General features: G+C 41.1%; 2 protein-coding genes across 2 annotated transcripts; one reads left to right on the forward strand and one right to left on the reverse strand.

Moving 5' to 3' along the window:
• The first annotated feature begins 645 nt into the window (after positions 1 to 645).
• LOC111809091 (cysteine-rich repeat secretory protein 12-like) lies at positions 646 to 2,339 on the forward strand. Its single transcript, XM_023695439.1, has 3 exons — positions 646 to 1,509; positions 1,943 to 2,068; positions 2,157 to 2,339. Exons 1-3 carry the CDS (start codon positions 741 to 743, stop codon positions 2,165 to 2,167), a joined length of 906 nt encoding a protein of 301 aa, XP_023551207.1. The 5' UTR covers positions 646 to 740; the 3' UTR covers positions 2,168 to 2,339.
• An 11,850-nt stretch (positions 2,340 to 14,189) lies between these two features.
• On the reverse strand, positions 14,190 to 14,786 carry LOC111808708. The gene has a single exon (XM_023694855.1). It carries the CDS (start codon positions 14,784 to 14,786, stop codon positions 14,190 to 14,192), a length of 597 nt encoding a protein of 198 aa, XP_023550623.1.
• Positions 14,787 to 21,573: the final 6,787 nt, after the last annotated feature.

Genomic DNA, 21,573 nt, shown 5'->3' on the forward strand with positions numbered 1-21,573 from the left:
GGTTGTGGGACTTCTGCTTGGGGGGACTTATTTTCGGCCAAATGCTACGCGTGATTTACTCGAGGTGTAGCGCACACGCAGGACAGTGGAAATGGGTGTGGACGTGGATATAGGAAAAACCTCTAAGGTCGAGTATGTTTTTCTTGGAACAACTTTATGTTAGGTTATCTCTTTCAAATTTTCGTATGATACATATGAATGAAGGACAAAACATGCTAGTATGTAAGGATAGTGGTCATATAAAAATATCGAGGTATCATGTGCCAAATCCAAATTATGAATCCAATACCAAATCCGGTTTATGGACATTATTATAAAAAAAAAAAAAGAAAGAAAAGTGTCATTATCTACCTCGTCACTATCATGACAATGATAAAAAAGAGGTAGGGAAGTAATTATGAGAGAGCCATACAAATTATAATCTCATCTCATCCCTCTCTCTCATCCATTATTCATATATCTTTAGGTTTTGCTTTATGAAGCTTAGGAAAACTGTCACCCCTTTTGCCTCTGTCCCCATCTTTCAAAAGGATTCTCGAACTTGGAAAATCATCATATATACACTATTTTTTTCCCCTTTTTATTTTTCTTTTTCGCTTTCTACGTAAACTTTATGATATAATATTTATAATAATAAACTCCAATTTATATTATATATTTTGCAATTCCCAATCTCCTTCCCACCCTCCTCTTCTCCCCCTATACTCTCTGCAAAATCCCTCCCCTTTTCCTCTCTCCACATGTCGGAAACTAGAACGCGCCTTCCCTTCTCTTCATTTCTGACATTTCTGTACGGCGCCGTCGCAATTCTGACACCTCCCTCATCCTCCACTTCCTTCGACACCTACGTCTTCGGCGGCTGCACCATCCAGAAATACATTCCCAATTCACCCTTCCATGCCAATCTTAACTTACTCCTCGGCCGTCTTGTCGGCTCCGCCACTTCCGCCGCCTACGCCAACTTCACTGTTGTCGGCTCCACCTCACAGGACACCATCTACGGCCTCTACCAATGTCGGGGCGACCTCAACTCAGGCGACTGCTCCAAGTGCGTTGCTGGGTCGGTTAGCCGGCTTGGGACCATCTGCAGCGATGCGTGCGGGGGAGCGTTGCAGCTGGAGGGGTGTTTTGTCAAGTACGACAATAAGAGCTTCTTTGGGGTGGAGGACAAGACGGTTGTGGTTAAGAAATGTGGACCGTCGATTGGGTCTGACTTGGACGCGTTGACTGGGGTTGATGCTGCGCTGGCGTATTTGGTTAGTGATGGTGGAACCTATAGGACAGGTGGAGGTGGGGATGTACGGAGTGTGGCTCAGTGCGTTGGGGATTTGAGTGTGAGCGACTGCCAGGATTGCATCTCTGACGCTATCAAACTGCTCAAATCGGGGTGTGGGAATTCTGCTTGGGGGGATTTGTTTTTGGCTAAATGCTACGCGCGATTTACTCGAGGTGCAGCCCACGCGCAGGATGATGGAAATGGGTATGGACGTGGATATGGAAATGGACATAGTAAGTTACCTTTTCTTTTAATATGATTTTATTTTTTTAATTCATTTTTTTCAAAAATTATTTTTTGAAACAGAAATGGTGAGATCTCACATCAATGATAGAAAGAAACGAAACATTATTTATAAATTTTTTTATTAATAAACACGTTTTAGAAATTTTGAGGGGAAGCACGAAAAAAAAAATTTGAACGGTTACATAAATAATAATTACATGGGTACTATTTATTTTTTAAAAAAATTAGGACCAAATTACACTCCAAAGACTTTTTAGTAATTCTTTGGTAGAAAATGGCAATAAGACACACCTAACTTATCTTTTGAGTCAATAGACTTGGAACATTCAAAATGCCAAAACCCTATTAGTCTTCCACTTCGACCGTATTTTAAAATTCTAGAAATGATTTTTACATTAAAAAATAATTATATATTGGCAGAAGACTCAAACGACAACGAGAACGAGGTCAACAAGACATTGGCAATAATTATTGGACTCATTGCAGCAGTCGCCTTGCTCACCCTTTTCATCACTTACCTCAACAAAAAATGTGAAAATCGGAAAGGTAATGTTGAATTTTGATTTGATTTGAGAATTTTATGATTTGTTTCTTTTGTTTTTTTCTTACAAAATTTTATTTTTGGATAATGCAGGTGGTAAGTAATTAAGTAATAGTATGGGTGGTAAAAAATATGTAGTTTAAGATTTTTGTTTATCTCAAAGAATAAATATGTTGTATTACTAATGCATATGCTAAATTATTTGTAAGCCTGAAGCTAAGCTGTGTATAGACGAAAAGTTGAGAATATTTAGACGAAAAGAATAAATTATTACCGTCAATAAGCTAAGCCTGAAGCTAAGAAATTAAAAAATAAATTATTACCGTCAATATATAGACGAAAAGAGTGTATCGACACCTCATAGATTATCTCTCGTTTTAATGTTATTTTTAAAAGTTGAGAATATTTTAATTAATTTAAGCGTTTTAGAATTAGCCATAAAATATATATATATATATGATGAGAATGATGAAAGGGTGGTAGGGAAGTAATTATGAGAGAAACATACAAATTATAATCTCATCTCTCTCACATCCATTATTCATATATCTTTAGGTTTTGCTTTTTCAACCTTACAAAAACTCTCCCAATCTTTTTAAACCATTTTCAAACTATTTATTTCCCATCATTTTCAAAATCAATAATCATTTAGAATAATTTCTTAATTATCATACCAAAAAAGGTTAATTACTTTGTTAAGTTTCCAAAAAAGATATTTATTTTTTTTAAATATAATTATTGGGTTTAGGTGATTAAGCAATTAAATAAGAGCTGGTTAGCATATAAGTGTGTAAAGGAAAGAATATTTAAGTGTTAAGAAAGAGACAAAGAGGAAGGACAAAAGGGGAAATAATTCTACAATTTAATTGTGTTATGTTAATTAATTAAAACACCCTTTTGTGGAATCTCATTTTTAACATCTTCCCCTCTCAAATTATATATTAATAATCTTTTATTTATTTATTTATTTATTTTGTAAAGAGAGGAGAGTAAATTATTTTTGTTTCATTTATACCTTTCGTATACTCATATTCGTTCTTGACACAATATCTATCATTTAAAAGTGTGAATAAATCTAAAAATATTTTTACTCAAGTATAATATAAAGTTAAGAATGAGAAATAGAGTTGGGATCGAATGTTCAATCTTCATTCATATTCACAACTTTAAATATGATACAAACTACCTACTAATAAAAAAAAATATAAACTAACTCATTCTTGAGAATAAAATATACTACTAACAAAATAAAATAAAATATACTACTCATCAAATAAAGGAAAAAATATTAACTGATTACGAATATCTAAGATATATTTCATAACTAATATAATATCTAAATATTAAATATCTTGACTAATTCAAAATAGCAATAAGTTGCACTAAATTCTAACAACCTCCCTTAATGCAAGCTTATTTCTCAATAATTCGAGAGCCTTACGAAAAACTTCAAACTTCACTTTGGCAAGTGCGTTAGTTGTTTGGCAGGATTTCTAATACGCATGAGGATGTTTACCACCACTTTCCCTGATGTTGGGGATGGTGAGGGTTAGACTAAGATCTCTAGGAATTGCAAAACCAGTCTCTCTAGCTGTGTTCGTATCAGAAGCCTTGCGAGAGACCATAGCTTTCTCGCAAACCAAGAAGAATGAATTATCAAGTTTCCATCGATCTTCACTAATTTTTCATTCCTTGGACCGTATAAAGAAGCAACAAGAAGTTCGCTAGCATTTCCAAGCTTAATAGACTCGTCCGAATCATTTAAATGTTGCGACCCCTTTCCTTGTTGATTGAATTTCAACTCTTGCTCTGTCACGACCCAATATTTTACTACGGACCGTGACTTACGACACACACGAATGCACAAAGTAATTTACATATGAAATAAAGAAAATTCTTAAATTCTAATAAAGATTTTGAACGACAAACAACAGAACACATGACAGTTTGGAAATAAATTTTGAAAGAATGCAAATACAAAATAAAGACTGGACTGACACCTCGGGACAACCTGTTCCTCTGTGACAATCCCCGTCCCCATCACGCCCGCCCTTGACCGACGCCTCGCGCTCCTAAAAAAAGGAAAACATAGCAAGGATGAGTATATAAATTATACTTAGTAAGCCACCTACTTGTAGGCTCTCTTTGCATCTTAATTTAACAGGTTCCTACGGTTTCCTAATTCGGTTCTAGGACATCTGGTTCTAATCTTAGTCCTTTGGAGCTTGCCCCTTGGGTTTCACCAGTTCATCGTCCTTTCATTAAACGCCTAGAGGTTCCTTACGCCAAGCTAATATGGTCGGTATCTCTCTATGAGGTGCTACCTCTACATGGCTATCTGGGACTACATGGTATCTAGCCTAGGGGCGTGCTGAATACCACTATGCCCATATAGTCCCCCTATGGGGGGAGCGACCCAACCCGTTCCCATGCAGCTAATGGGCTGTACGACGTGGGGACACATTTCCCATGCGAAATGGCTAAGAGCAGTAAGAACTGATCAAGGACCCTTGGTCCTCCCACGAAGCTATAGATACCGTTCTCACACTAGCAATCTATGAACACTCCTGAGATACCTTCTTGCCGTGGTAAACCGCTAAGTTCCTAGGGGAAAGTTAAGTCTGGCTAGAGCGACATATCGCTCCTAACAGTAATCCCCTAAGCTTATCATAGAAATGGGCCCTAGCAATTAACAGAGTGTGCATACAACCGTCTTCTAACATCATAATATATAATTCATGCAAACTAGGCATACTGGCTCAACGGGGCGATGACCTCCATCAAGCACCCAGAGCACGAAGTTTGCGCTCAATGGGGCGAATTCATTCATCAAGCACCTGGAACACGTGATACACAATTCCAACAAAATAAACGCATGCATACATACGACGGAAGCTTAAAGCATACAAGCAACACTCAGATGATTCTCCCAATACACTTATAGCAATCAATCTGGCTAATATCTTGTTGGTTATAAACTTGTTTTATATATATATATATATATATATATATATATATATATATATATATATATATATATATATATTTTTTTTTGGGGTTAAAAAAATAGTGGTTAATTATTTTTGTTGCTTATTTCTCCATGAAAAAAGACTGGAGATATTGGAAGTTGTGGAACTCATTTTTAGGGAGAGAAATAGTAGAATGAGTGGTGGAGTGTTTGCTAATTTGTAGCAGAAATGGGTAAACTTTTTATTATATAAAGAAAATGGTGTCGAGTTCTAATGACACCACAAAAGAAGAAAATTAATATGTGTGTCTTCGCTTCTTCTTCCCTTCTGGTATTTTTTTTCTTCTATCAATTGGTATCAGAGCTACAAGATCAAGGTCTGTTTTCAATCATGTCTCACCTAGAGATTGAGCGGTCAAGAAGGGAGAGAGATAAAAAAAATGAGACAGGAATCGAGTGACAGGAGCCAGAACACCGGTGCGATAGAAGGTGATGCCTCACATAAAGTGAGTGTACGGATTCAAGAAAAGGAGGGATCTGTCACACTCAAATACTCGATGTTGACAAAATGCAACTATGCAGCTTGGGCGATTAAGATGGAGGTATTTATGATGGCACAAGGTGTTTGGGAGGCAATTGAGTCACTCGAAACAGTAGATAACCGCAAAGATAAGATGGCTTTAACAGCTATTTATCAAAGTATTGGAGAAGATATGTTGCTACAGTTGGGTTCCAAGAAAACAGCCAAAGAAGCCTGGATCATGTTGAAAAATATGAATCTAGGTGCGGAAAGAGTAAAAGAAGTTAGAATGCAGACTCTCTGGCGGGAGTTTGAAGCGTTGAGGATGGGTGATTCAAAAAGTATTGATGAGTATTCTGGAAAACTCACCATTATTGTCAACAAATTGAGAGGTCTCGGCAATACTGTGGATGATATCCAAGTAGTTAAGAAACTTCTATGATCCACCTCTACAAAGTTTCTTCAAATCACTTCAACGATTGAGGAGTTCAGTGATCTCAAAACGAAATCCGTTGATGAGATTATTGGATCACTCAAGGCACATGAAGAAAGGTTGCAAGGGTTTGGAGAAAAAGATGAAACCGTTCTCCTCACTCATGCAAAATGGACGGAACGAGAGAATGCAAAATCCTCAAAGAAAGAAGAAGGATCAAGGCAGTTCTAGAGGAGGCAGGGGACGGGGTCGTGGAAGATGGAAAGGTCATGGGAGAATTGACTGGCATCGAGGAGATGAAGGAGAGTCGCAAACTCAAAAGAAGAAATTTGACAAAAGTAAAATTAAATGTTACAGGTGTCAGCAAATGGGACACTTCGCATCAGAGTGTTGCACAAAAGACGAACAACTCAACTTGATAGAGATGCAAAAGGATGAGGAGTCTTCATTACTGACGATAGAGGCATGTGAAATTAAAACCACACATGACAAAGAGCCTAATTTTGTGATGTTGAATGAAACTATAATGCCGCCACCAGACAATATTGGAGCTGAAAATTCCTGGTTCCTAGATACTGGAGCAAGCAACCACATGTCAGGAGAAAGGAGGGTGTTTCGTGAGCTCAACACATCTGTTGTTGGAAAGGTACGCTTCGGCGATAACTCTGTAATAGACATTTGTGGTCGAGAAATAGTGCTCTTCAAATGCAAAACCGATGAGCAATTGATCTTATCGCAAGTCTATTACATACCTAAACTCAAAAGAAATATTATAAGTTTGGGACAACTGGATGAGAGCGGAAATAAAATTGTCATAGAGAACAGTGTGATGAAGATATTGACAGAGCTAGGAGCCTGATTATTATGGTGACCAGACAATTCAACAGATTGTATGTAGCAAAGCTGAAGCTTGCAGATCAGGTGTGTTTAATGACAAATATAAGTAACAGTGGTTGGCTCTCGCACGCGAGGTATGGACACCTGAATTTTCACTCTTTAAAGCAATTAAATGACAAGAGAATGGTTGAAGGGTTGCTGAAAATCACCCAAGTCAATCAATTATGCGATGGGTGTTTAATTGAAAAGCAGCATAGGACTCCTTTTCCCTGAACAACAACATATCGTGCGAAGGAGTCTTTGGATCTTGTCCATGGAGATCTATGTGGACCTATTTCGCCAATGACGTCTGGAGGTAACAGATATTTTATGTTACTAGTGGATGATTTTTCACGATTTATGTGGGTGTTTATGTTGAAAAACAAGAATGAAACACTGCTGGTGTTTAAAAAGTTCAAGATCAGTGTGGAGGTAGAGAAATGCAAGAAGATTAAGAGCTTTAGAACAGACCGTGGAGGAGAGTTTGTATCTACTGCTTTTAAAGACTATTGCAAGAATGAAGGCATGAAGAGACTTCTTACGGCACCATTTTCACCACAGCAAAATGGCGTAGTAGAAAGGCGTAATCGAATGGTGGTAGAGATGGCCAGATGTATGTTAAAGAGCAAAGAGATGCCTGCAAAATTTTGGGGAGAAGCTATGATATCAGTCGTTAGCTCTGATACCAGTTGTTAGGATCACACAACAACGCACACGCTCGATCTAGATGAACACAAAGAATGTGATAGAGAAAACTGCAAGGAGAACTCTGGCTAAAAGGATTTACCAGACAGTACCTCAAATGCATCATCGTCAAGCTCATCGACGCCGAAAAAGTTCAGGTCTCTAGAAGATATTTACAGAGAACTAAACGAAGCAGAGAAGGAAGCAATGGACCTTTGTTTTCTTTCTATAGAGGAGCCAACCTCATATGAGGAAGCTGCTAAGAATGAAAACTGGAGGAATGCCATGAAGTCTGAAATTCTCTCAATTGAAAAGAACAGAACGTGGGAACTCACAGATTTGCCGAAGAATCATAAAGCAATCGACATCAAATGGATTTTCAAGTTAAAGAAAAATCCAGATGGAGAAATCATGAAACATAAGGCGAGACTCGTGGCAAAGGGATATGCACAGCGGTTTGGTGCAGATTACAATGAAGTATTCGCACCAGTGGCCAAGTTAGAAACAGTGAGATTAATTTTTGCCTATGCCTCCATTAAGAACTAGAAAGTACATCACATGGATGTAAAGACAGCTTTTCTGAATGGTGAGTTAGAAGAGGAGGTGTATGTTGTTCAGCCAGAAGGGTTCGTTGACAAGGAAAATCCAAACATGGTGTTAAAACTACATAAAGCCTTGTATGATGTCCACATGAATATTCTCTCTACAAGAAAATTAATGGAGTTTAAGCAATGATAATCGGCACATATGTGGATGACTTAATCATAGTCGGCTCAAACAAACAAGTTATAGCTCAATTCAAGGAAGAGATGCACTAGAAATTTGAGATGAGCGATCTTGGACTTTTGAGCTATTACTTGGGTATTGAGGTACGACAAAGTAGTGAATCAATCACTTTATGCTAGGCCGGATATGCAAGACAAATCATAGAGAAGCTAGGAATGGGGGAGTGCAATCCTTGTTCGATTCCCATGGAACCAAGAANTTTCGAATTTCAGAAAAACAGATTAGAACAGAGGAGCGAAATATTGAACAAATCGAAGTTGATCCAGATGAAAGACAAAGGGAAAATTTGTCCTCAGCTTTATCAACGCCAGACAGTACCTCAAATGCATCATCGTCAAGCTCATCGACGCCGAAAAAGTTCAGGTCTCTAGAAGATATTTACAGAGAACTAAACGAAGCAGAGAAGGAAGCAATGGACCTTTGTTTTCTTTCTATAGAGGAGCCAACCTCATATGAGGAAGCTGCTAAGAATGAAAACTGGAGGAATGCCATGAAGTCTGAAATTCTCTCAATTGAAAAGAACAGAACGTGGGAACTCACAGATTTGCCGAAGAATCATAAAGCAATCGACATCAAATGGATTTTCAAGTTAAAGAAAAATCCAGATGGAGAAATCATGAAACATAAGGCGAGACTCGTGGCAAAGGGATATGCACAGCGGTTTGGTGCAGATTACAATGAAGTATTCGCACCAGTGGCCAAGTTAGAAACAGTGAGATTAATTTTTGCCTATGCCTCCATTAAGAACTAGAAAGTACATCACATGGATGTAAAGACAGCTTTTCTGAATGGTGAGTTAGAAGAGGAGGTGTATGTTGTTCAGCCAGAAGGGTTCGTTGACAAGGAAAATCCAAACATGGTGTTAAAACTACATAAAGCCTTGTATGATGTCCACATGAATATTCTCTCTACAAGAAAATTAATGGAGTTTAAGCAATGATAATCGGCACATATGTGGATGACTTAATCATAGTCGGCTCAAACAAACAAGTTATAGCTCAATTCAAGGAAGAGATGCACTAGAAATTTGAGATGAGCGATCTTGGACTTTTGAGCTATTACTTGGGTATTGAGGTACGACAAAGTAGTGAATCAATCACTTTATGCTAGGCCGGATATGCAAGACAAATCATAGAGAAGCTAGGAATGGGGGAGTGCAATCCTTGTTCGATTCCCATGGAACCAAGAATGAAGATGAGAAAACATGGGAATGGAGAACCTTGTTAGGATCGCACAACAACGCACATTGATACCAAGTTCCACTTTATTCGCCAATGTATACAAACTGAAACTATTGAACTGGAATATGTGAACACAGATGAATAGTTGGCGGATATTCTGACAAAGCCGTAGCAAGACAACGGTTCCTAGAGTTAAGAGAGAAGATTGACTTGAAGAAAGTCGACTCAACATAGTTAAACAAGTTTAGAGGAGTGATTGTTGGTTATAAACTTGTTTTTTTTTTATATATATATATAAGTTTTTTTTGTTGGGTTAAAGAAAAATAGTGGTTAATATTTATTTTTTGTTGCTTATTTCTCCCTAAAAAACGACTGGAGATATTGGAAGTAGTGGAACTCATTTTTAGGGAGAGGAATAGTAGAATGAGTGGTGGAGTGTTTTTTAAGGAGAGGAATAGTAGAATGAGTGGTGAAGTGTTTGCTGATTTGTAGCAAAAAATGGGTAAACTTTTTATTATATAAAGAAAATGGTACCAAGTTCTAATGACACACAAAAGAAGAAAATTAATTTGTGTGTCTTCGCTTCTTCTCCCCTTCATGTATTTTTTTTCTACCATATTTTACATAGAGAGCTAATCTGAAACAAAATTACTAGCATGCATGCAATCCAAGCGAATCCTACAAGTATTTCTTCCTAAATACCGAGTGGTGACTTACCTGGTCGATGTGTGACTTTTTGCTAGCGTTTCTTTACGCGTGAGGTGTCCAAAAATACTGATTTCATTAGATTAGATCCCTATTCACGTAAAAATAGTATTATAACGGGAATCGGGACAAAAATCGGGCAAATAGAGGGCAACCGGTCCAAAACGGCCGTTTCACGCCCGCTCACGCCCTAGTAGTGTGCTGACCACGCTCGTGGACGTGCGCCAATCGCAGGCCGCAGGCATGCCTACCACGCGCGGCAGTCCCTGCGTAGTCGCGGGTCGTCGGTCTGGTACGGCTCGGCCTTGTAGGCAACACGTGTCGTTGCCTCGCTGGAGCTGCGTTGTTCCAGTCGACGATCGACGAGTGTCTGGCGCCTGTCACGCCGCCCTCCGCCGCTCGCCGGCTGACCTCTTTTTTTTTTTTTTTTTTTTTTTTTTTTTTTTTTTTTTTTTTTTTTTTTTTTTTTTTTTTTTTTTNGTGACAAAGTTCTAGATCGTGTTACGAGCTACGTCCTAGTATTTTTTTTTTTATAATTTTTTGCTTGACTACCAGATGAGTTAAGAGCATCGGAAGTTCGCTCACCATTCTCGGACGATTCTCGGATCTCTACCTTCGAGTTGAGGTCTCGGCCAAACTTCTTCACAGATCGTGCGTAGAGTTGTTCCTAGATGAATATTTCAGCATTTTAGGACTCGATTCACATAGGAAAAGCTCAGCTCTGAGAAATGTCGTTCAGAACCTTACCTCGTGAAACGTTCTTGGATCTTGACAGAGCATCGGTCTCGCTAGCCTCTTAGTCCTTGTACAAGTCTCATCTGAAGGTGGATTCCGACGTGGTCCGATAAACTTCGCAGCTGATTTCTCTCCGTTTTCTCTCTAACTCTCTTTTTCCTTTGCAGGGGATTTGATGAGTTTTTTTTTTTTTTTTTTTTTTTTTTTTTTTTTTTTTTTTTTTTTNAAACTCTCCCCTCCTTAAGAACTTTCGTCCCCGAAAGTTGATATTTCTTGGAAGATTTCGGGGTAAGCTCTCCTCACGTTCTCTTCCCGTTCCCAGGTTGCCTCTTCCTCACGGCGGTTACCCCATGAGACCTTTACCAAAGGAATATCTTTGTTGCGCAACCGCCTAGTGGCTCGAGCCAAAATTATGCTAGGCTTCCCTCGTAAGACAAATCTTCCTGAAGAGGAAGCATCTCATGCTCGATTACATGAGTAGGGTCTGGAGTGTACTTTCACAGCATGGATACGTGGAACACATTGTGCACGACGGCAAGGTTCGGTGCAGAGCAATTCTGTAAGCTACAACCCCAACTCTTTCTAGAATCTCGAAGGGGCCTATGAACCTTGGGCTCAATTTCCCCTTCTTTTTGAACCTCAACACCCCCCTCATAGGGGCTACCTTCAGGAACACGTGGTCACCCACCTCAAATTTGAGGTCCCTTCTACGCACATCTGCATAGCTTTTCTGTTGGCTCTGTGCGGTGAGTATCCTCTGCTTGATTTTCTGCACCGCTGTGTTGGTGACCTGAACTAACTCTGGTCCCAGTAGTTGCTGCGTTCCTATCTCTTCCCAAAACACTGGTGTTCGACAACTACGCCCATACAGTGCCTCAAAGGGGGCCATTTGAATGGTCGCTTGATAACTATTATTGTAGGCAAACTCCATCAACGGCAGATGTTCGTCCCAGCACCCAGAGAAATCTAAGGAACAGGCTCGCAACATATTCAATAAAATCTAGTTCAGCCTTTCAGTCTGTCCGTCCGTTTGAGGATGGAACGTTGTACTGAACCTCAACTGAGTTCCTAGTGCTTTCTAGAGACTTTTCCAAAACTGAGAGGTGAACCTTGTATCCCGGCCTAATACTATGGACACTGGTACCCCGTGCAGGCATACCATCTTCTTGATATATAATTGAGCCCACCGAAACACTCGATATGTGGACTTTCTTGGAATGAAGTGGGCCGTCTTAGTCAGTCTGTCTACAATTACCTAGATGACGTTGAAACCCTGCTTTGTCTTTGGCAAACCCGAGACGAAATCCATACAGACTGCTTCCCATTTTCATTGAGGAACGTTCAGGGGCTGTGGCAATCCTGCTGGGCGCTGCCTCGGGGCCTTTACTTGCTGGCAGGTTAAGCAACGGCTTACGAAATTCGCTATGACCCTCTTTATTCTGAACCACCAATAATATCTTTTCAGATCCTGATACATCTTCTTACTTCCAGGGTGGAACGTATAAGATGTATCATGGGCTTCAGTCATAATATCTTTTAAGATTCCCTCGTCTCGGGGAACGCACAGGCGGTTTTTCCATAGGAGACCCCCATCTGAGGAGATAGAATACTCTGCTGGCCTCTCTGTCTCAATTTGACTCCACACTTTACTGAGGTGTTCATCAGACCTTTGAGCGTCGATAATTTTCTTTCGTAGGGTGGGTTGTATGGTTAACTGTGCCATCAGCACAGTACCATCTTTAACCACCACGTCTATCCCAGCCCTCTTCATCTCATCCTGTAGTCTTTCCTGTGTGATGATCATCGCAGAAGTATGCACAGCCTTCCTACTCAATGCATCCACTACAACGTTGGCTTTGCCTGGATGGTACAGGATCTCTGTCATAATTCTTTACCAATTCCAACCATCGCCTTTCTCTCATATTGAGCTCCTTCTGCGTGAACAAGTACTTGAGGCTCTTATGATCGGTGAAGACTTGTACTTTTTTCCCATACAGGTAATGCCGCCACGTTTTTAGAGAAAATACTACCGCTACTAACTCGAGGTCATGCATTGGGTAGTTTCGTTCATATTCCTTCAGTTGTCGAGAAGCATACGCTATCACCTTACCCTTCTGCATGAGCACACACCCCAAACCTTCCCCTGATGCATCACTGTACACCACGAGATTACCTAACACGTCTGGAACCGTAAGGACTGGTGCGGTTACCAACCTCTTCTTGAGTTCTTGGAAACTCTGTTCGCAAGCTGGAGTCCAAGCAAAGGGCTTGCCTTTCTTGGTTAGCTGAGATAGCGCTGAGGAAATTTTGGAGAAATTCTGGACAAATCTTCTGTAATATCCAGCTAGCCCTAGAAAACTCCTCACCTCCGTGACTGTGGTCGGCTGTGGCCACCTCTTCACTACTTCTATCTTAGCTGGGTCCACTGTAATCCCCTTGCTTGACACCACGTGACTCAGAAATGCTACTTCAGACAACCAAAACTCGCACTTGGAAAACTTGGCATACAACTGCTGGGCTCTCAGTATTGTTAAGACTTTTCTTAGTGTTTTTCATAATCTTCCTCTGACTTAGAGTATACCAAAATTTCGTCGATGAACAATATGACAAAGGTGTCTAAGAATTCCTTAAACACCCTGTCCATTAGTTTCATGAAAACTGCTAGTGCATTGGTAAGACCGAAGAACATAACGAGAAACTCGTAATGTCTATAACGACTTCTGAAAGCTGTCTTGAGTATATCCCCTTCTCTGACCCTCAACTGATGATCCCCGACCTTAGGTCAATTTTGGAGAAGACTGTTGCTCCCTGTAGCTGATCAAATAGGTCGTCAATTCTCGGGAGAGGGTACTTATTCTTTATAGTGACCTTGTTTAATTTCCTGTAATCAATACACAACCGCATGGACCCGTCCTTCTTCTTGACAAACAGAACAGGGGCTCCCCAGGGTATTGCACTGGGTCGGACGAAACCCTTATCAAATAGCTCCTGTAACTGTTCCTTCAATTCCCTGAGTTCTGCAGGTGCCATCCTGTAAGGTGCCTTGGAGATCTACACAGTTTCTAGTTCCAAATCAATCTGAAAATTGACTTCCTTAGCTAGGAGCAATCCTGGCAGATCCTTCGAAAAGACATCTACAAACTCCCTGACGATGTGTACTAATGAGGTTATTTGTTTGTTACTATTGTCTAAGGTCACACTGGCTAGAAATGAACTTGCGCCACTACGAATCAGCTTCTTAGCCCTTAAAGTTGTCCCCTGACAGAAGCCTAAGAGTCACTATTCGAGTCTCGCAATCTATCAAAACGCAATTCTCGCCTAGCCAATCCATACCCAAGATGACATCAAAGCCTTGCAGGCTTAACACTCTCAGTGTAGCTTCGATGACACGCCCTGATATTGTTACACCACCTCCTTTAACCCTATGGGTAGCTAGCAATAGCTCGTGAGCAGAGGTGGACACTGATAGGGTAATCTCTAAAAGTTCTTTCTCTAGGTGTGCTAGCTCTACAAACTCCTCAGATACGAATGAATGCGGCAAACCCGAATCAAACAATACTAAAGCAAGATGGCCAAATACGAGTAGCGTACCTATGACAACTGCGTTAGGCTGGTCAGCTTGCCTGGCTGTTGTTGCATGGGCTACAGCTCGCCCCTGCTGATGTTGAGCACCCTGGCCCCTCTGATGCTGTACTGCAGGTCGATTGACACGCTGATTGTCCCTCTGAGAGCAATCCACTGCAAAGTGCCCTACTTGGCTGGTTTTGTAGCAGGCGCCTGTTCCTGCTCTGCATTCCCCTGTGTGAGGATGCCGACAGTTAGGACAAAGGGTCATGTTCCATACCGGGGCCCTTCTTCATTTATCAGTGCGGCCATGGGGCGGTCTACCAGTTCTGGGGTGGCTAGGGTCTGTCACCTTTCCCTGGGTTGCAGTGTGAGATGATTGTGCTGTTTCCAACTGCAGCTTGTTGGTGCGGGACGCGTCGAGCAGGGTCGCCACTTGAAGGGCTTTCGCATAGACGAAGAATGACTGAGATGTCACATTCCCCCTTAGTTCCTCCCTCAGGCCAGCGATAAATCGTTCGCCCTTCAACTCCTCGAAACTAACATAGGCTGGAGAAAACCTAGCCAACCTATTGAACTCCAAGTCATATTCCTTCACTGATCTGTCTCCCTGTTTCAGTGTGAGGAATGTTGTCTGCATTTTCACTCTGGCAGTGATTGGGTAATATTTGTGGAGATACGCATCTTTAAACTGACACCAAGTAATAAACTCTCCTTGTGGTATAAATGGTCTTCTGAGCACCCTTCCACCAGAAGTGCGTCTCTTCTTTCAACATATACGTCCCACAATGGACTTCATACTTTGGCGGACAATTCATAAAATGGAAGGTCGTTTCTATGGCCTCTAGCAATTCTCAGTGGCAATGAGATCCACCTTGCCTCCGTCAAAGGAAGGCAGTTTATGCCTTTGGAAATCTCTTAAGTAGCGGGACTCCACAGTCATAGTCCCTGAATCTTTACCCCCTTGCCCTGTTGACTGATTAGCCATCATGGTTTGTATCATTTGGTTCGTCAGAGCCTTATTTTCTATCGAGGTCATCATGAACATCTGGAACATCTCTGCTGTGGGCATAACTAATGGTTGGTTTAGCGGGACTGCTGTACACGGGGTTGGACCTGATGGGACCTCCTCGGAGACGGGAGCAGTAGGGGGTGTATCAAGCAGCCTTCAGGCCTTGGCCTTCCTTCGGTGTCTTTTTGTTCTTGATGGTTGTGCTACTGTTCCCTCGCTAGTTTGGGGCATATCCCCAATCTTCTCCTGAAATTCAGGTTATTCCACTTTAGGTGTTGGGACCGAGGTGTCCTGAACTTCCTCTCTTCTTCCCCTTCTGGGTCCGGGCCCTACATATGGTTTGCGTCTCTTTGGTGCCATTATCTACCACAATAGAAAAGGAACAATGGTTACAATTCATTCGTAGCACATCTCCTAGGTAATGTGCGGTTATAATGCCATAGTTGGTCATGGTATACTCTATAAATACTAGCTTAACCTTTGTCTCTATGTTTCCATCACGTGAGAACGTCTGGTCGTGAGCGGCATGTGTTTGACGAGCGAGGTCACAGAGAACACAACTCTCTATCCTAAATATCTACAGGACCTATAACCTGATTGCTCTGATACCAAATTTGTCACGACCCAGTATTTTACTACAGACCGTGACTTACGCGAATGCATAAAGTGATTTAAATATGAAATAAAGAAAATCCTTAAATTCCAATAAATATTTTGAACGGAAAACAATAGAACACATGACAGTTTAGAAATAAATTTCGAAAGAATGTAAATACAAAATAAAGACTGGACTGACGCCCCGGGACAACCCGTTCCTCTATGACAATCCCCGTCCTCATCACGCCCGCCCTTGACCGATGCCTCACGCTCCTGAAAAAAGGAAAACATAGTAAGGATGAGTATAAAAATTATACTTAGTAGCCACCTACTTGTAGGCTCTCTTCGCATCTTAATTTAACAGGTTCCCATGGTTTCCTAATTCGGTTCTAGGACATCTGGTTCTAATCTTGGTCTCTTGGAGCTTGCCCCTTGGGTTTCACCAGTTCATCGTCCTTTTATTAAACGCCTAGAGGTTCCTTACACCAAGCTAATATGGTCGGTATCTCTCTATGAGGTGCTACCTCTACATGGCTATCTGGGACTACAAGGTATCTAACCTAGGGGCGTCCTAAATACCCCTACGCCCATATAGTCCCCCTATGGGGGGCGCGACCCAACCCGTTTCCATGCAGCTAATGGGCTGTACGACGTGGGGACACATTTCCCATGCGAAATGGCTAAGAGCAGTAAGGAATGATCAGGGACCCTTGGTTCTCCCACGAAGTTATAGATACCATTCTCACACTAGCAATCTATGAACACTCGTGAGGTACCTTGTTGCCGTTGTAAACCGCTAAGTTCCTAGGGGAAAGTTAAGTCTGGCTAGAGCGACATATCGCTCCTAACAGTAATCCCCTAAGCTTATCATAGAAATGGGCCCTAGCAATTAACAGAGTGTGCATGCAACCGTCTTCTAACATCATAATATATAATTCATGCAAACTAGGCATACCGGCTCAATGGGGCGATGACCTCCATCAAGCACCCAGAGCACAAAGTTCGCGCTCAATGGGGCGAATTCATTCATCAAGCACCCGGAACACGTAATACACAATTCCAACATAAATTAAACACATGCATACATACGGCGAAAGCTTAAAGCATATAAGCCACACTCAGATGATTCACCTAATACACTCATAGCAATCAATCTGGCTAATATTTTATATGGAGAGCTAATCTGAAACAAAATATACTAGCATGCATACAATCCAAGCGAATCCTACAAGTATTTCTTCCTAAATATCGGATGGTTACTTACCTGGTTGACGCGTGCTTTTTTGCTAGCGTTTTTTTGCCCGTGAGGTGTCTAAAAATACTGATTTTCTTAGATTAGGTCTCTATTCACGTAAAAACAGTATTAGAACTGGAACCGGGACAAAAATTGGACAAACAGAAGGCAACCGGGCCAAAACGGTCGTTTCACACGCCGCGTGGATGTGTGCTAGTCGCAGGCCGCACGCGCGGTAGCCTCTGCGCAGTCGCGGGTAGGTCGGTCTGGTTCGGCTCGGCTCGCGTTTGCGGTTCGACTCGGCTTTACAGGTGACACATGTCGTCGCCTCGCTGGAGCTGCGTTGCTCCAACCGACGGTCGACGCGTGTCCAGCGCCTGTCACGCCGCCCTCCACCGCTCGCCGGCTGACCTCTTTTTTTTTCCTTCTCTGTCCTCTGCAATCCGTAACACATTTCCCTTTCCGATTTTCATATCTTTCGATCCGTAGATCGGATCGATATGATTTCGTCAGCAAAGTTCTAGATCATGTTACGGGATACGTCCTAGTATTTTTTTTTTTTTTTGTAATTTTTTGCTTGACTATCGGACGAGTTAAGAGCGTTAGAAGTTCGCTCACCATTCTCAGACGATTCTCGGATCTCTGCCTTCGGGTTGAGGTCTCGGCCAAACTTCTGCACAGATCAGACGTAGAGTTGTTCCTAGGTGAATATTTCAGCATTTTAGGACTCGATTCACATAGGAAAAGCTCAAATATGAGAAATGTCGTTAAGAACCGTACCTCGTGAAACGTTCTTGGATCTTGACGGAGCATCGGCTTCGCTAGCCTCTCAGTCCTTGTACAAGTCTCGTCTGAAGGTGGATTCTGACGTGGCTCGATAAACTTCGCGGCTTATTTCTCTCCGTTTTCTCTCTAACTCTCTTTTTCCTTTGCAGGGGATTTGACGGGGTTTTCTTTGAACCCCTATTATGGCTGGAGGGGCAAAATGACATTTTTGCCCCTCAGTTGACTTGGCTTTTTTTTTTTTTTTTTTTTTTTTTTTACTGGCTCGCCTGAGAATTCATGATCACTGCCATCGCCACCATGCTCTGGGGAAGGATAATTTACAATCTTCACTCTTTGAGTCCCATTCACTAGAATGAGTCGAAAAACACTCGCTATTCGCAGTTCTTAATTCAGAAGATTGATAGTTTAGAAACTCACCTTCATCGGGGGACTCCTTGCATGAAACTGCAGAGCTCCTGGATCCTGGAGAGCATGTAGGGCTACAAACACGAACAGCAGTGCCCCCAGCAACTTCTTGGTCAGCCATGATAATGGATTCTTCAAGCTTTGCTGACATATCTGATAGTTGTTTCTTTGCTTCTTCTGCTTCCTGTTGGGCTTGCTTTTTGTGTGATTCAGATGCGCTCAGTTGATCACTCGTTTTCTTCAGTTCCTCCTGGAATTGAGAAAGTCATGATTCCAATTCAACTGCTTTGCTAGGCCCTTTACTCTTCTTTTGACAATGTGGACGAAGATCTGATAGAACAGTTTCGTTTCCAATTGTATGATGAGAACAACCAAGATCGACAATCCATTCTTTATTGTAGTCTATAAAGACATGAGCATTTGCAGAGACATCATCTTGATGTACAGCTGAAGTCACATCTGTTGGCTAGTCAAGAACCTCAATAGTTAAGTAGTGTTCCCAAAGTGTTCCCATTTGCTTCTGATTCCTACATTTTAACTCGACAATTTGACTTAATATGACCTGGCTTTCCACAACGATGACACACCACTTTCACCAGACAATCTCGTTTAAAATAGCCAGGTTTTCACACTTGTAAGAAGCTTTAAATGGCTTCTTTGACGACTCCTCAGTTCTGAATTGATTCTCATTGCTTGATGAAGGCTTTGAATGAAAATTTTGTCTCCTTTGATCTTTGACATACAACACAATTTCTGACTTCGGGGAAAGCTTGTTGTTGCTAGTCATTTGCTTAATCAAAACTTCGTGATTAGAAAGCAAATTCTCCAATTGAATAACTGTAAGCTGATTTGCCCACCCTTATATTGAGGAAACAAAGGGCATAAAGTCGTTTCGTAATCCACGAATAAGATAACGCCGTAATCGAGCATCACTCACTGGCTCCTTAGCATCTAATTCTGAAATTTCAGAACACAAATTTTTCACTTTCAAGAAATATTCTTCAATAGAAAAATTACCTTGAGTTACCACAACTAGTTCATTCTCTAGAAATTGTAATTGAGCTGTATTTTCTTAGTGAATAGCTTTTGAAGTGTTTCTCACACTTGCTTTGGTGACTTTAAATCACGAACATGATCAATATATTCCTTGCTAATCAAAGTTCGCAAGGTAAATAAAGCTTTTCTACATTTGATCTTCCATTTTCGGCGTAATTCAGCATTCTTTGGAGTATGGGATGGAATTTCTGTGTCATCACTCTCAATTAAATTCCACAAATCTTGCCCTTGTAATAAGCTTATATACATAACTTCCAATAATTATATTTATTGTCAACAAACTTTTCCATAACTATACCCATAGAAGCACTTCCACCATTCGTCTCGAGTAATAATATCAAACCCTTGGTTACCAACTTGCTCTGATATCAACTAACACAATATCTACCACCCAAAAGTGTGAATAGATCTGAAAATATTATTAATCAAGGAAACAATACATAGTTAAGAATGAGAAATAGAATTGGGATCGNTACTGCCTTCTTACCCTCATTCTTTTTACTCCTAGCTGCCGAAGCAGGTTGTCGGGGCTTTAATCTAAGAATAGGAACTAGAGGGACCTGAGACCCTTGCGATTTAACAACATAAGGAGCACATGGCACCCATGGGTAAGACATTGGAGGCATTGAGGGATGTGGGTACATACCAGGAGGCGGAAGCTGACACATACCACAACCACTCAGCTGCTGTCTCAGAGCTGCATGCTCAGCCAACATATACGATATCTTATTATTCAATCCAGCAATGGTTGAATGCATGATTCTCACTTTATTCTCCAACTCCTCCACATAATGTTTTTTCCTTTGCCTGGAACGCTGCGCACTCTCTCGATTCCTAATCAACCTCGCCTTCCTCTTCTCTTCATCCTCATTTACAGCACAGGAACTCAATTGGGGATTGGTAGTTTCTGCAGGAACAAATGACCTTTGATATTTGGAAGATCTCAAATCTGCGTTACCTTCATTCTGTTCTTTCTTCCTTTTTGTCATACAAAATTTTCCTATTTCCTCTGATTTAATCTTCTATTCGACAATAACATCATAATAATCCGCATTAGAAGATGGGCAATTCATTCCCTCAGAGACGCCATAACCAAAATTTCCAGAACCCGAGCCCTGAGACGACGCTGGCTCGCCTGAGAATTCATGATCACTGCCATCGCCACCATGCTCTGGGGAAGGATAATTTACAATCTTCACTCTTTGAGTCCCATTCACTAGAATGAGTCGAAAAACACTCGCTATTCGCAGTTCTTAATTCAGAAGATTGATAGTTTAGAAACTCACCTTCATCGGGGGACTCCTTGCATGAAACTGCAGAGCTCCTGGATCCTGGAGAGCATGTAGGGCTACAAACACGAACAGCAGTGCCCCCAGCAACTTCTTGGTCAGCCATGATAATGGATTCTTCAAGCTTTGCTGACATATCTGATAGTTGTTTCTTTGCTTCTTCTGCTTCCTGTTGGGCTTGCTTTTTGTGTGATTCAGATGCGCTCAGTTGATCACTCGTTTTCTTCAGTTCCTCCTGGAATTGAGAAAGTCATGATTCCAATTCAACTGCTTTGCTAGGCCCTTTACTCTTCTTTTGACAATGTGGACGAAGATCTGATAGAACAGTTTCGTTTCCAATTGTATGATGAGAACAACCAAGATCGACAATCCATTCTTTATTGTAGTCTATAAAGACATGAGCATTTGCAGAGACATCATCTTGATGTACAGCTGAAGTCACATCTGTTGGCTAGTCAAGAACCTCAATAGTTAAGTAGTGTTCCCAAAGTGTTCCCATTTGCTTCTGATTCCTACATTTTAACTCGACAATTTGACTTAATATGACCTGGCTTTCCACAACGATGACACACCACTTTCACCAGACAATCTCGTTTAAAATAGCCAGGTTTTCACACTTGTAAGAAGCTTTAAATGGCTTCTTTGACGACTCCTCAGTTCTGAATTGATTCTCATTGCT

Source organism: Cucurbita pepo, chromosome LG13 (assembly GCF_002806865.2).
Source record: "Cucurbita pepo subsp. pepo cultivar mu-cu-16 chromosome LG13, ASM280686v2, whole genome shotgun sequence".
NCBI lineage: Eukaryota > Viridiplantae > Streptophyta > Magnoliopsida > Cucurbitales > Cucurbitaceae > Cucurbita > Cucurbita pepo.